Source organism: Rutilus rutilus (genome assembly GCF_951802725.1).
Source record: "Rutilus rutilus genome assembly, chromosome: 16".
Lineage (NCBI taxonomy): Eukaryota > Metazoa > Chordata > Actinopteri > Cypriniformes > Leuciscidae > Rutilus > Rutilus rutilus.
Genome location: NC_140224.1, coordinates 4,579,583 through 4,591,167, shown reverse-complemented (window position 1 = coordinate 4,591,167; position 11,585 = coordinate 4,579,583). Strand labels below are relative to the sequence as shown.

At 36.5% G+C, this 11,585-nt stretch overlaps 1 protein-coding gene across 1 annotated transcript in view; it reads left to right on the top strand.

Annotated features, from left to right (window-relative positions):
* The first annotated feature begins 1,615 nt into the window (after positions 1-1,615).
* wnk4a (WNK lysine deficient protein kinase 4a) overlaps positions 1,616-11,585 on the top strand; it is a 66,877-nt gene continuing 56,907 nt past the window's right edge. Inside the window, exons 1-2 of the mRNA XM_084434443.1 lie at positions 1,616-1,910; positions 2,124-2,756. Of these exons, the coding sequence (XP_084290569.1) occupies positions 2,151-2,756 (606 nt within the window). The 5' untranslated portion in view covers positions 1,616-1,910; positions 2,124-2,150. The remainder of the gene's footprint in view (positions 1,911-2,123; positions 2,757-11,585) is intronic.

Genomic DNA, 11,585 nt, shown 5'->3' with positions numbered 1-11,585 from the left:
AAAGATTTAAGGAGAATCAATGAATTCTGAATAATTTACTGCCATTTTGTGAATAATAAACAATCATGTAAAAAAAAAAAAAAGTAACTTATGATTATGAGTATTTTAAAAAGTGTTATAATCTCAATACAGTATTTAATTTTTGGAATCTGATTATGTAATCTAGATTACATATAATTTATTAATTTACATATATTTGCTAAATCCAATGACCTTCTGTTTTTACATGTGACAGTGAGAGAAAGAGAGACAGGGGGCGCTCACGTGCGTGCGTCATGACACAGCGCCCTCTGCTGAACATCCTTTATGTTGAACATCCTTTATGTATCCTTTATGCATCCTAATGCAATGCATCTTTATTAATCATCCCTGAGGGCCAGTTTAGTGTTGAACACAGATAATGGAACAGACATAGATGCAAGGGTGCTTATGTACTTATAATAAATTTTTTATTTAACTTAATCAGATAGGCATACATTTTTCAACCACTGTATGTTATGGAATATACAGTACAATGTATTGAATGCAATTGTGTCAACTGAATAATATATATATACTGCACAATTATTATAAGTACAGGAGGGAAGTTCCTGATTAAATTAGCCTCCGTTATGAATGATGCTTTGTTGGTTTAAGTTTCTGGCACCGCTTGAACTAGCGCTGGATAATGTGAGCTGTCCCTCAGATCCTGGACCTTTTCTGGTTTAGACTGGCTAGAGTTTTTACAGCAGATGTTTACTATGGTTTGCAGAAGGTTTTTGCTCTTGGTTGTTGTGAGAGACAGACAAACAAACAACACACTCTCCATATAAGAGACAATGATTTTACAGTTAATAATGTATCTATTGCTATTGGTGTGCTTTGTTGGTTATGGACTTGATAGATATTATGAAGCTCTGTGACATTTCTGTGTTCATTATTCATTATAAATGAATAAAATCATTATTAGGGTCATGAAAAAAAATGTTATATTTAGGAGTTACTTAAGAAATGCAAAAGATTTTAGTGTTTTTTATTTATTTATTTATTTTAGATGTGGAATGTTGCTTTTATTAGATGACCAAAATAATTCAGACAAAAACATGACAAGCTGAGCCCTTTTTAATTTTTAATTTATATTAATTGTATTTTGGGGGCAGAATAATTCTTTAATAATCGTGTCCTAAACCCAGCATGAGAAAATGAAATATTAATTGTATTTTGGGGGCAGAATAATTCTTTAATAATCGTGTCCTAAATCCAGCATGAGAAAAGTCTAAAATAGTCCACCCAGACTCTATGGGGTGTGTGTTATTCTTTCAGCTCATAGCTAAATGTGAATTTAGATGTCAAGTTTCTTGTATATGAGCGTCTATGAATAACTATGAGATTCAAGGACGTCTTTAATAAGTAATTTAATGAACTCTTTGAAGTAACTGTTCCCAATTGATTTCTTGATTGTCAATTTTATGATCGGCTCCATAATAAATACACATATAAATTTGAACTAGATGAGTTTGTAAATGGTAATGTCGTTTAAATAGATCTTTATACAAGAACATAGACCCGTCGCGACGATGGTCATATCTGGGTGGTCTCTAAAAATTGAACCCCCCTGGTCCAGACCACGTGATCTGGTTCAAGCGATTCACTCAAAAGAACGGATCGGACATCGCAAGCGAACCGACACAAGGTGTTCTGATGGCACAGATAGATCTAGGCACGGACCTACTCAAGCCTGCAGTGAAACCCAACGCTGTGCGGGACTCACTCACTCAGGTGAAGGGGGCGGAGTCAGCCGCTCGCTCACTGTGAAGAGCTGTAGTGCACGCGCGCCTCTGCAGAATGCGAAGCAACCGCGCGCGTGTGCAGCGACTCGAGTTTAATGCGCTATTTCAAATCTGGAGTCATTTCAGACTACTCTAAATAAGGTAAATCTAAGTTCACTTGCGCGTTGTGTGGACGTTATATATTCCATATAAAGAACGATATCTCTTTTATGTTGTTGTTGTTGTTATTATAACCTAATTTGCTGTTATATTTGTCATATTTTCTTGTAAAAGTGAAGAAAAGACGCAACCGTCAATGTTCTTGATGCTTTGCGTTTAATGCGCGCGCTTGTTTATTTGTCTTTTTCCATCCAGTTTGTGATGCTTTGAGCAGTCCTCATCATGTCTCAAGCCGAAGTTGAGTTCGCTGGACGTGGTTTTCCAGGTTTACCTGTTGATTTAGAGGAGGACTGTCTCCCCAGAGTGCCAATGCTGCGAACGCACTCCTTGAGCGCGAGGAGGAACTCATACGTGCTCCATAAACTCAGTGTGGATATTGACCCGCAAATATACTCTGAGACACTCTCCAAAGCGCTGTCATGGTCTTCTGAAAACATATTATCAGAGAGAAGAACTGAGGAAGATAAAACAGACCATGCATCTCCAAGTTCTCCATCTTTGGTCTCCAGCCCAGAGTCTTCTACACCCAATCCTGCAGCTCCGGAGGACTGGAGAAGCTCCGGCCAGACGCCTCTGTCCCCGGCTCAGGATGCCAGTTCAGATTCGGACATTGAGGGGTCCAAGGTCGAGCATGTGGTTCCACGACGCCCATTTATGAGCAGACTGGAACAGGACGAGAAAGAGGACATCGAGACCAAAGCGGTGGCCACCTCACCGGATGGAAGGTATCTGAAGTTCAACATTGAAATTGGGAGAGGGTCGTTCAAGACGGTCTACAAGGGGCTGGACACGGAGACCACAGTGGAAGTGGCATGGTGCGAGTTACAGGTAAGGTCTCTTTCTTTAAAGGTATGGCAATGTTTTGGTTATGTAGGATAGTCCATGCAGGTTTAGACATCAGTTTGCAGTCATATATTGGTGTTGGCGAGGCTAATGATTTTTAGACCTGATCACAACCTATCCATACAGTATACTGTAATAAAGCAAATGGAGCAGATGTTCCAGATGTGTGGCTTACAAGCCTATCAGACCATTCTTCTGTATTTGACTTCTGCACGGATGCGTGGAAAAGCACATGTTGACTTTTTTAGCTGCCTTGCTTGGAGTGTTTTTGTCCTAAACAGAAATATAAAATTAAGAGCCATGAACCGAACCAAGCCACTCCGAGATTAATCGCAACATTGTAACATTTGATTCGCAACAAATCGTCATTGATATTCGGAAAACAAAATTGTGAATTTGCTATTCGTCCCATAAAGCATTGGAAATGACATAATCAACAGTACATTAAATCAATAAATCATTTATTAAACGTATTATAAGTATAAAAACATATTAACATATGAGTAGCAAGAGCTACTTTTCTCAGTAACACTTTACAGGAAGGTTCCATTTGTTAGCATTAGTCAACGTGAACTGAGAAAAGTTCTAAAGTATTTATTATTCTGAAGAGACTCGATCGCTTTATATGATGAACAGATTTAAACACATTTAAACATTGTTTAGCGAACATAAACAGAAGCTCAACCGATCGAACCTCATTGGTTCTTGCTGAAGCTCAAACGTGATGCGACACACGAGAATGAACCTCATTGGTTCTTGCTGAAGCTCAAATGTGATGCGTAACACGAGAATGAACCTCATTGGTTCTTGCTGAAGCTCAAACGTGATGCGTCACACGAGAATGAACCTCATTGGTTCTTGCTGAAGCTCAAACGTGATGCGTCACACGAGAATGAACCTCATTGGTTCTTGCTGAAGCTCAAACGTGATGCGTCACACGAGAATGAACCTCATTGGTTCTTGCTGAAGCTCAAACGTGATGCGTAACACGAGAATGAACCTCATTGGTTCTTGCAGAAGCTCAAACGCTCTGCGTAACACGAGAATGAACCTCATTGGCTCTTGCAGAAGCTCAAGAGAATGAACCTCATTGGCTCTTGCAGAAGCTCAAACGCTCTGCGTCACACGAGAATGAACCTCATTGGTTCTTGCAGAAGCTCAAACGCTCTGCGTCACACGAGAATGAACCTCATTGGTTCTTGCAGAAGCTCAAACGCTCTGCGTCACACGAGAATGAACCTCATTGGTTCTTGCAGAAGCTCAAACGCTCTGCGTAACACGAGAATGAACCTCATTGGTTCTTGCAGAAGCTCAAACGCTCTGCGTAACACGAGAATGAACCTCATTGGCTCTTGCAGAAGCTCAAGAGAATGAACCTCATTGGCTCTTGCTGAAGCTCAAACGTTATGTGTAACACGAGAATGAACCTCATTGGCTCTTGCAGAAGCTCAAGAGAATGAACCTCATTGGCTCTTGCAGAAGCTCAAACATGCTGTGTAACATGAGAATGAACCTCATTGGTTCTCGCACGTCAAGCGAACATGTTTGAGCTTCCATTTATCATAAATGATGTGTGAGTAGATGAATGTTTATATGTGAATAAAAGCTTAAATTCAATCTGTTCATCATATAAAGCGATCGAGTCTCTTCAGAAAACGTTGGACTAAACCGCTCAATTCATATGGATTAGTATTACGATCTCTTTTTGAACTTTTTGAAGCGTCAAAGTGGTAGTTGCGCAGACTGTCAATGGAGGGACAGAAATCTGTTGGATTTAATTAAAAAGATCTTCATTTGTGTTTGAAGATGAACGAAAGTCTTACGGGTTTGGAACGACTTGAGGGGGAGTAATGAATGACAGAATTCAAGTTTTTGGATGAACTATCCCTTTAAATGTTTTTTTTTTTGGGGGGTAGTTTTTAACGGGGAATTTGGCAGTTAAATGTGTTTCAAGAAGGTTTCAACAACTTTTTTTTCTTTTTTTTTTTTCAACAAATGGAAATCAAGTTGAATTTCTCCTTGTGCAGAAGTGAGTACTATCACTAATCAGTCTCAGAGCTTGTGGAAGGTCTGTCCTGAAAGGTTAATTAAAACCAATATCTTGATGGAGAAAATCGATGTGATTATACTTCCAGATCCCTTCTCTTCGCTCAGGTTCAGTCAGGCTCTATGTTTGTAAAATCTAATCAGTCGTGCGGGATCAGGTGCAACAACTGTCCCACTGAACAAGATGCTCTCGTCTATGTGCAAAAGCCAGTCTTTTCTCTGTTTCTATGGTGTGTAAAGCTCAAACATGTTTTTGATGTTGTACCTGAAGCTGTAGGGGGATTTGTGAAATCACTTGTCCAGGTTAGTCTACTTTCTCCTGTTTCTCTTTGACCTTGATCAGCATTCTGTGGACCAGCGCAATAATGCGCGTCAGAGTCAGGCGGTCACTCTTTCCACACTTAACTGTGTTAATACATGCCTTCCACACGTCTCTGCGTTCATTAAGAGAGACGTTCTCTCACAGACTCTCGTACACACGTACTCACGTTCTCTCACAGTCCACCAGAGGATCACAGTTTGGGGTTGCTCTTTTAGATATTTCTGTTGTGCTTTATTTTAATATCAACTTTGTTTCAGATGTTTCCTAAAATGCCTTAAAAACAAATGATTCAGAATAAAGAGCTGCATGTAAAATGAATGTTGATCGCATAGTATGGATTATTTGGTTTTGGAAGAATTAATAAAAGTTAAAAAAAAGAAAAGAAAAAAAAGAATATATATATATATATATATTTTTTAAATATTAATTTTAATTAAAATATTAAAAATATTAATTAAAATATTAATTTTATATTAAATATAAAATAAATATTATATATATATAATATTTTATATAATATTTTAAAATAAATTATAATTTAAACTATTATTTCATAAAGGCCAGTTTTGATATTTTTCTGAATCCAGTATTAAGATAATAATTTAGATCATATATTTTTAAAATGCAGAGAAATTTCAAAGGAAGACATTTGTTAAATTGTTGCCGTTTTTAATCAAACTGAACAGAAGTAAAAGTGCATAGGAGTGATATTATGATGTCTTTAGGTGCTTTTAGACGCTTGAAAATTCACTGACTTTTAATGAGTGGACAAAAATAATGGAATATTAAAAATAGCTTTACTGGTGTTTCGAAGATCAACAAAAGTTTTTACAGTTTAGAACGACATGTGGAAACTATCCCTTTAATGGTTTGGATCCATTTAAGACTATGCTGGCTTTTGGAAAACATGTTTTGTTTTGATAGGACTGATAGGAGTGGAACAGGGCTGAGTTGGCAGAGTTATTCAGAAGTGTAAACACAGGGTGAATGTGCATGTGAGGATTCTTCGCACCTGTTGCTTTCTTTCTAGCATCATGCGCTCTTGTGATGATGGGGGTTTCTCAGGGGAAAGTGAGGCCAGGATTACGACTCTATTAAACCTGGCGCTGGGATTGATGTATCATATCGTACGATGATAATTCAAAACACTCAAAACGCTCCCAATGCCTGAAGGTCACATTCCTAGTATTTTGAGGGAATTGCTGTAATATCAGCTTGAACTAAAGGGATAAAAGGGAGCTTTGGGCTTGAGATTGAAGCGAAGCACAGAAGCTAGTTCACTCAAAAATGAAAATTATGTCATTATTTAGTCAACCTATTTATTCAATGTCATTTTAAACCTGTAAGACTTTTCTTTCTTCCATTGAGCACAAAAGGAGATGTTTTGAAGAATGTTCACGCTTCTCTTTTTCAATACAACCACCACAAGTAAACGGCCTAAAAACAAAACAAAAAAACCTCAAATGCACCATAAAAGCATTATAAATATAGTTCATATCTCATGCAAATTTTGTGTGAGAAACAATTTAAGTCATTATTGACTGATAATTTTCTAAATGTATACATGATATATTAATAATGACCATATGGGTTTAGAATGACATTAGGGTGAAAATTCTTTAATTGCTATAATATCAACATGTTATTTTATTATCATTTGATACGGCATATCGTTTTTGTTAATATTTTGAATTATATTTTATTATTATATTTTTGTTGTTGGTAAAGTTTTAGTAATTTTTTTTGTGTGTGTTTTTTTGCCTTTTGCATTATTATTTCTAAAAAAGGTCTGAAGTTTTTGTTTTTTGTTCTATTTTATTTAGTAGTTATTTTAGTACTTCAACCTAACGAAAATTAGATATGTTGCCTTGTTTTGTTTTAGTTAATGTTTTTATGGTTTTAGTTTTAATTAATGATAATAAACCTGAATTAATTACCTATAGGGATCAAAGTGAGCTTCAGGCTAGGGATTGAACCACGGCAATTTTGTAAAGACATGTAATTTTGACTCACGAATATGTTATTGCATTCTCAGTAATTAGTGAGCAACTGTTGCTTTTGCAGATTTCTCTTTTAAATCACTTAATAACGCATTCCACTCTTTCCTGCCGCTTGTTAAAGCCGGTTAAGCTAAATCAGTCCCGGTGTGAGTGTGTAGAAGAGCGAGTCTTCATCAGCTCTGATGGGATTTCTGATGATGCTGCATCACAATGACATCATCTTGAGCTGACCACCAGTGGTCTGACCTTTTCTAATCTGGCCTCGTGCATGTCCACACACACACAAACCTATGAGGACCTTCCAGATCAATCCTCCTCATTTGGTACTGCAGACACAGTATCCATGATACCCAAACAACAACCGACTGCTACACTCTTGGAAAATATTTTCGCAGCAATGCCATAGAATAACCATTTTTGGTTCCCCAAAGAACCTTTCAGTGAACAGTTCTTAAAAGAACCATTTTTTTTATAGGGTGAAGAACATTTTAAAATTCTAAAGAACCTTTTCCACTATAAAGAACCTTGGAACACACAATGGAAAAGGTTCCATTGATGTTAAAGGTTCTTCATGGAACCACTGTTATTTTTAAGAGTGTAGGTGGTTTTCACTGCAGGTGAAGAATTTCATCCTTTTGTTATGCTAGGCAATTTTACCCAAAGTGACTTACAAATGAGGACGATTACAAGCAGTTTGTCATAAGAGCCAAGTCGTTTTGTGTACATTCTCACCTCATCCACCAGTATGGATTTTTTTTCCCACTGAGTTTGTCCCTCAATTAAGTGTTCATAGGAGAAACTTCAAAAATGCAATATATGCTATTATAGTTTTTGTATTTTTTATTTTTATATTTTTGTTTTCATTTTAATTTTTAGGTAAAGTTTGAATAATTTGTTTAGTGTTTTTTTTTTTTTTTTTTTGCCTTTGTTTTATTATTTTTATAAAATAAAAATGTCTGAAGTTTTTGTTTTTAGTTTTATTTTATAATGAAGTTTATTTAGTAGTTATTTTAGTACTTAAACTAAACTAAACAAATAAATGAGATATGTTGCCTTGTTTTGTTTCAGTTTTTTTTTTTTTTTTTTTTTTTTTTGAAGCATATTATTTAGCATTAAGCTTATGGTTTTAGTTTTAGTTAATGATAATAAACCTGAATTGCAACTAATGGGATCAAAGTGAGCTTCAGGCTAGGGATCAAACCGCAGCGATTTTGTAAAGACATGTAATTGTGACTCATGAATAATATTGCATTCTCAGTAATTAATAATATTCCATTCTCAGCATATTCAAAAATGTGCTTATAAATAAAATTTACTGCAGTTTCATTCCAGCTGAATTGAACACCAGTGGCAATAAAACACTAACAACTTTTGTTCCTTTTCACACAAATCATGCTTACAAGGACAGATTATTGGTTAATAAATTCCTGTTTTCATGTGGTTTCTTGTAGCCTGGAAATCCAGACCTAAATCTGAAAGATTAACGGTCTGGCGTCGACTAGTGAAAATCTCACTGCACGCAATTGGATAACACTATGACCAATCACAACAATAAACCCCATACGCTTAGCTACCAGCGGAGCTAACTGGTAGATTAGACTCTTGCCATATCTGGTCGGCAAAAATGTCCTTCTTGCAAAGGAAGGATTCGAGCGCCGTCTTCTGTTCCTCTTTTAGATAAAAAGCCAAGTCTAACTCGTTCATTGTAGCGGCCAAAGCCGTTTCAAACAACTGGTGTTCATCCATAGCCATCTTGCAATGTTTACTAATGACGTCACAGCGCTGTCGTCATCCGTTTAGTTCGCCTCTGGCCCGCCTATATCAGATAACCCGATGTGATTGGTGCAGCTCAGATCGAGGGGCATATTTAATGAGCATCATTACTCGACGCCAGAGTAACTCGCTGAGCAAATTCAACTTGTGCTCTCGCGAGAACTCTGGATTACCAGGGTATGTTTCTTGCACAATACTATGTAATGACCACAGAACACTTTTATCATATTGGGCAGGGCTTGACATTAACACCCGCCAAATGCGAGTGGATTTCAGCAGTGGCGTGTAACACAGTCAATCCTACTAGCCACTTTGGCGGGTTTAATTTATATATAATACATACCAGCTCACCTGGTACAGCACTTGCGATGCAGAGCGTTTGGGTATGAGTCCTATGAAGCACGAGTCACGATAAAAGACTTGTAGAAGCAGCTAAAATGGCATGTCTACTTCAGTAAATGCCTTTTTATCTCACATCTGCTTATCGTTTATAGGTTTAGCGTGGGTGCTACGTTATTTTCCAACGTGATAGAGCATTAACCAGAGCCACTCAGTGGACATTTCACTTCTGAACTGCCACAATACAACAACCAGCGTAAATAAAACATTGCCAGATTCACGTTAATCTGTTTCGGATAAACCTGAGCGTGCTTTTAGCGCCACTCACGTGCGGGAAGCAACGTCGTATCATTTTGCATGTATTGGCACTCACAATATGATGATTACAATAACACGTCAGATATGAACATCATGACAGTGTTGTGGATTCAGGAACACACAGTTACCTGACAACCAGAGCTTTGCCAAATAGGGCAGACTATACAGGGAAGATGGCCAAGAGAACAATTCACATCAAAGCGTTCAGTGCTCAGTGTTGCTAATGCGAACAAGATATGAATGCCATTGCTGTTAGTGCCTAATGGGAAGGACAAGGATAAGAACATTTTGTTCTTTTATTCCAAGGAGAAAAAGTATTTTTTTTTTTTTTTTATGGTGTTTTCTTGTTTCTCTATTTCTGAGAGACAAATCTAATATTTGCACTCATTTTCCAGCCTGGAGTGTGTGTCTTCACATCTCTTTCTCCTGTCTGGATCTCTGTACATTTCCAAGTCAGCCAGTTACCCAGCGCTTGGACCTTGGCCATTCACTTCCTGTGGGTCTAAAGCTTTGCTGGGTAATGCAATAAAACATTATGTGTGTCAGTAAAACCGCAGTGCTGTAGATCAGAGAATAGATTACAGCTGATGTTCAGATACTCTGCTGTGGGATTTGCTCTTAGACTGAACATTCACTGTGATGTGTTACTAATCTGTTGCTTCATACATATGCATGTTTAATGAGCACATGAAACTACAAGCCTAAGATTAAAAAGAAAGAAGTGGGCTTAATTGAATTGAATGTGTATTTCAAGTCTTAAAAGTAATAATGTAATAATGTCTAATACATTTTTTTTTACTTAAAAATCTTTAGTCGCGCTTTAAGGAAGCACACTTATGTTGATGTGTTGACTAAAGCATATGTGAATTTAATTTTATCTGTAGTGTGTTTACATTTAAAGTTTAAAGTATATTTTAGTTTATCATAAATGCTTTCGACAGTATATACACTTAATACCATTTATTTGCATTTATTCATAAATAACATGCAATTAAGTGTTCAAAAACATTACATTCACACTTAAAGGTATAGCGGAGGATCTTTCCGAATTTTAGATAAGACCCGCCCTCTCCACTTTTTGAATAAGTTTGATTGATTCACCAGAATGATTGACAATTAGGAGGACCAATAGTATAGGTGATCCACCCGGAAGTAAAAAATCCTCCGCTATACCTTTAAGTATATTATTTTAAAGTATATAATTTCCGTTATAAATACTCCTTTTAAAAGTATACTAAAGTGTACTTGTTTTTCACAACTTGTACTAAACCTGAATCATAACTTTAATGCTCTTTGAATCTACGGCAGTAAACAGGTTTTAAATAGACAATATGGTTGCAGATCAACCATTTTATTAGGGTTAAAGAATGCATGTAATTGAACCCCGTTCATAATCAATAATTTCTCAGCATGCATGCAGTCATGCTCATAAAGAGTTTGCATAGCAGAACATTGTTGCCTAGCCGGCTGCCGACTGCATTGAATTTCAATTATCTGATATGCTTTAATCAGTTTTTGACACACATTTTAACCTTTTTTTTAACCTCTTTGATTGTGTTTGTGAATCTACTGCATTGTCTGTGAGTTACAAGCAAACTGAGTTGCATTTTCTCTTACCAGGAGAATCTGGTTCCAGTTAGTAATGTAAAGTAGAAATGCATTGACTCTGACCTGAAACTAAATAAGTAGTGGCGACATAAAGCTATGAGGAGACTTCTGTATTTGGACTGAATTTGAACAACTTTCTATAATTAGTTATCCATATTTCGAGAAAAAACATGAAAAAAAAGTCCTATATTACACAGTAAATCAAATGCTACCATGCGGTATAAATAATAATATATAATAATATTTTTTGTCACACTAGATTAGGGTCCAATTCTCACTATTAACTAACTATAAACTACCACTTTTGCCTCAATAAACTAATTACTGCCTATTAATAGTTAGTAAGGTAGTTGTTAAGTTTAGTGATGTACAAAATGTTCATGCAGAATAAGGCATTAATATGTGCTT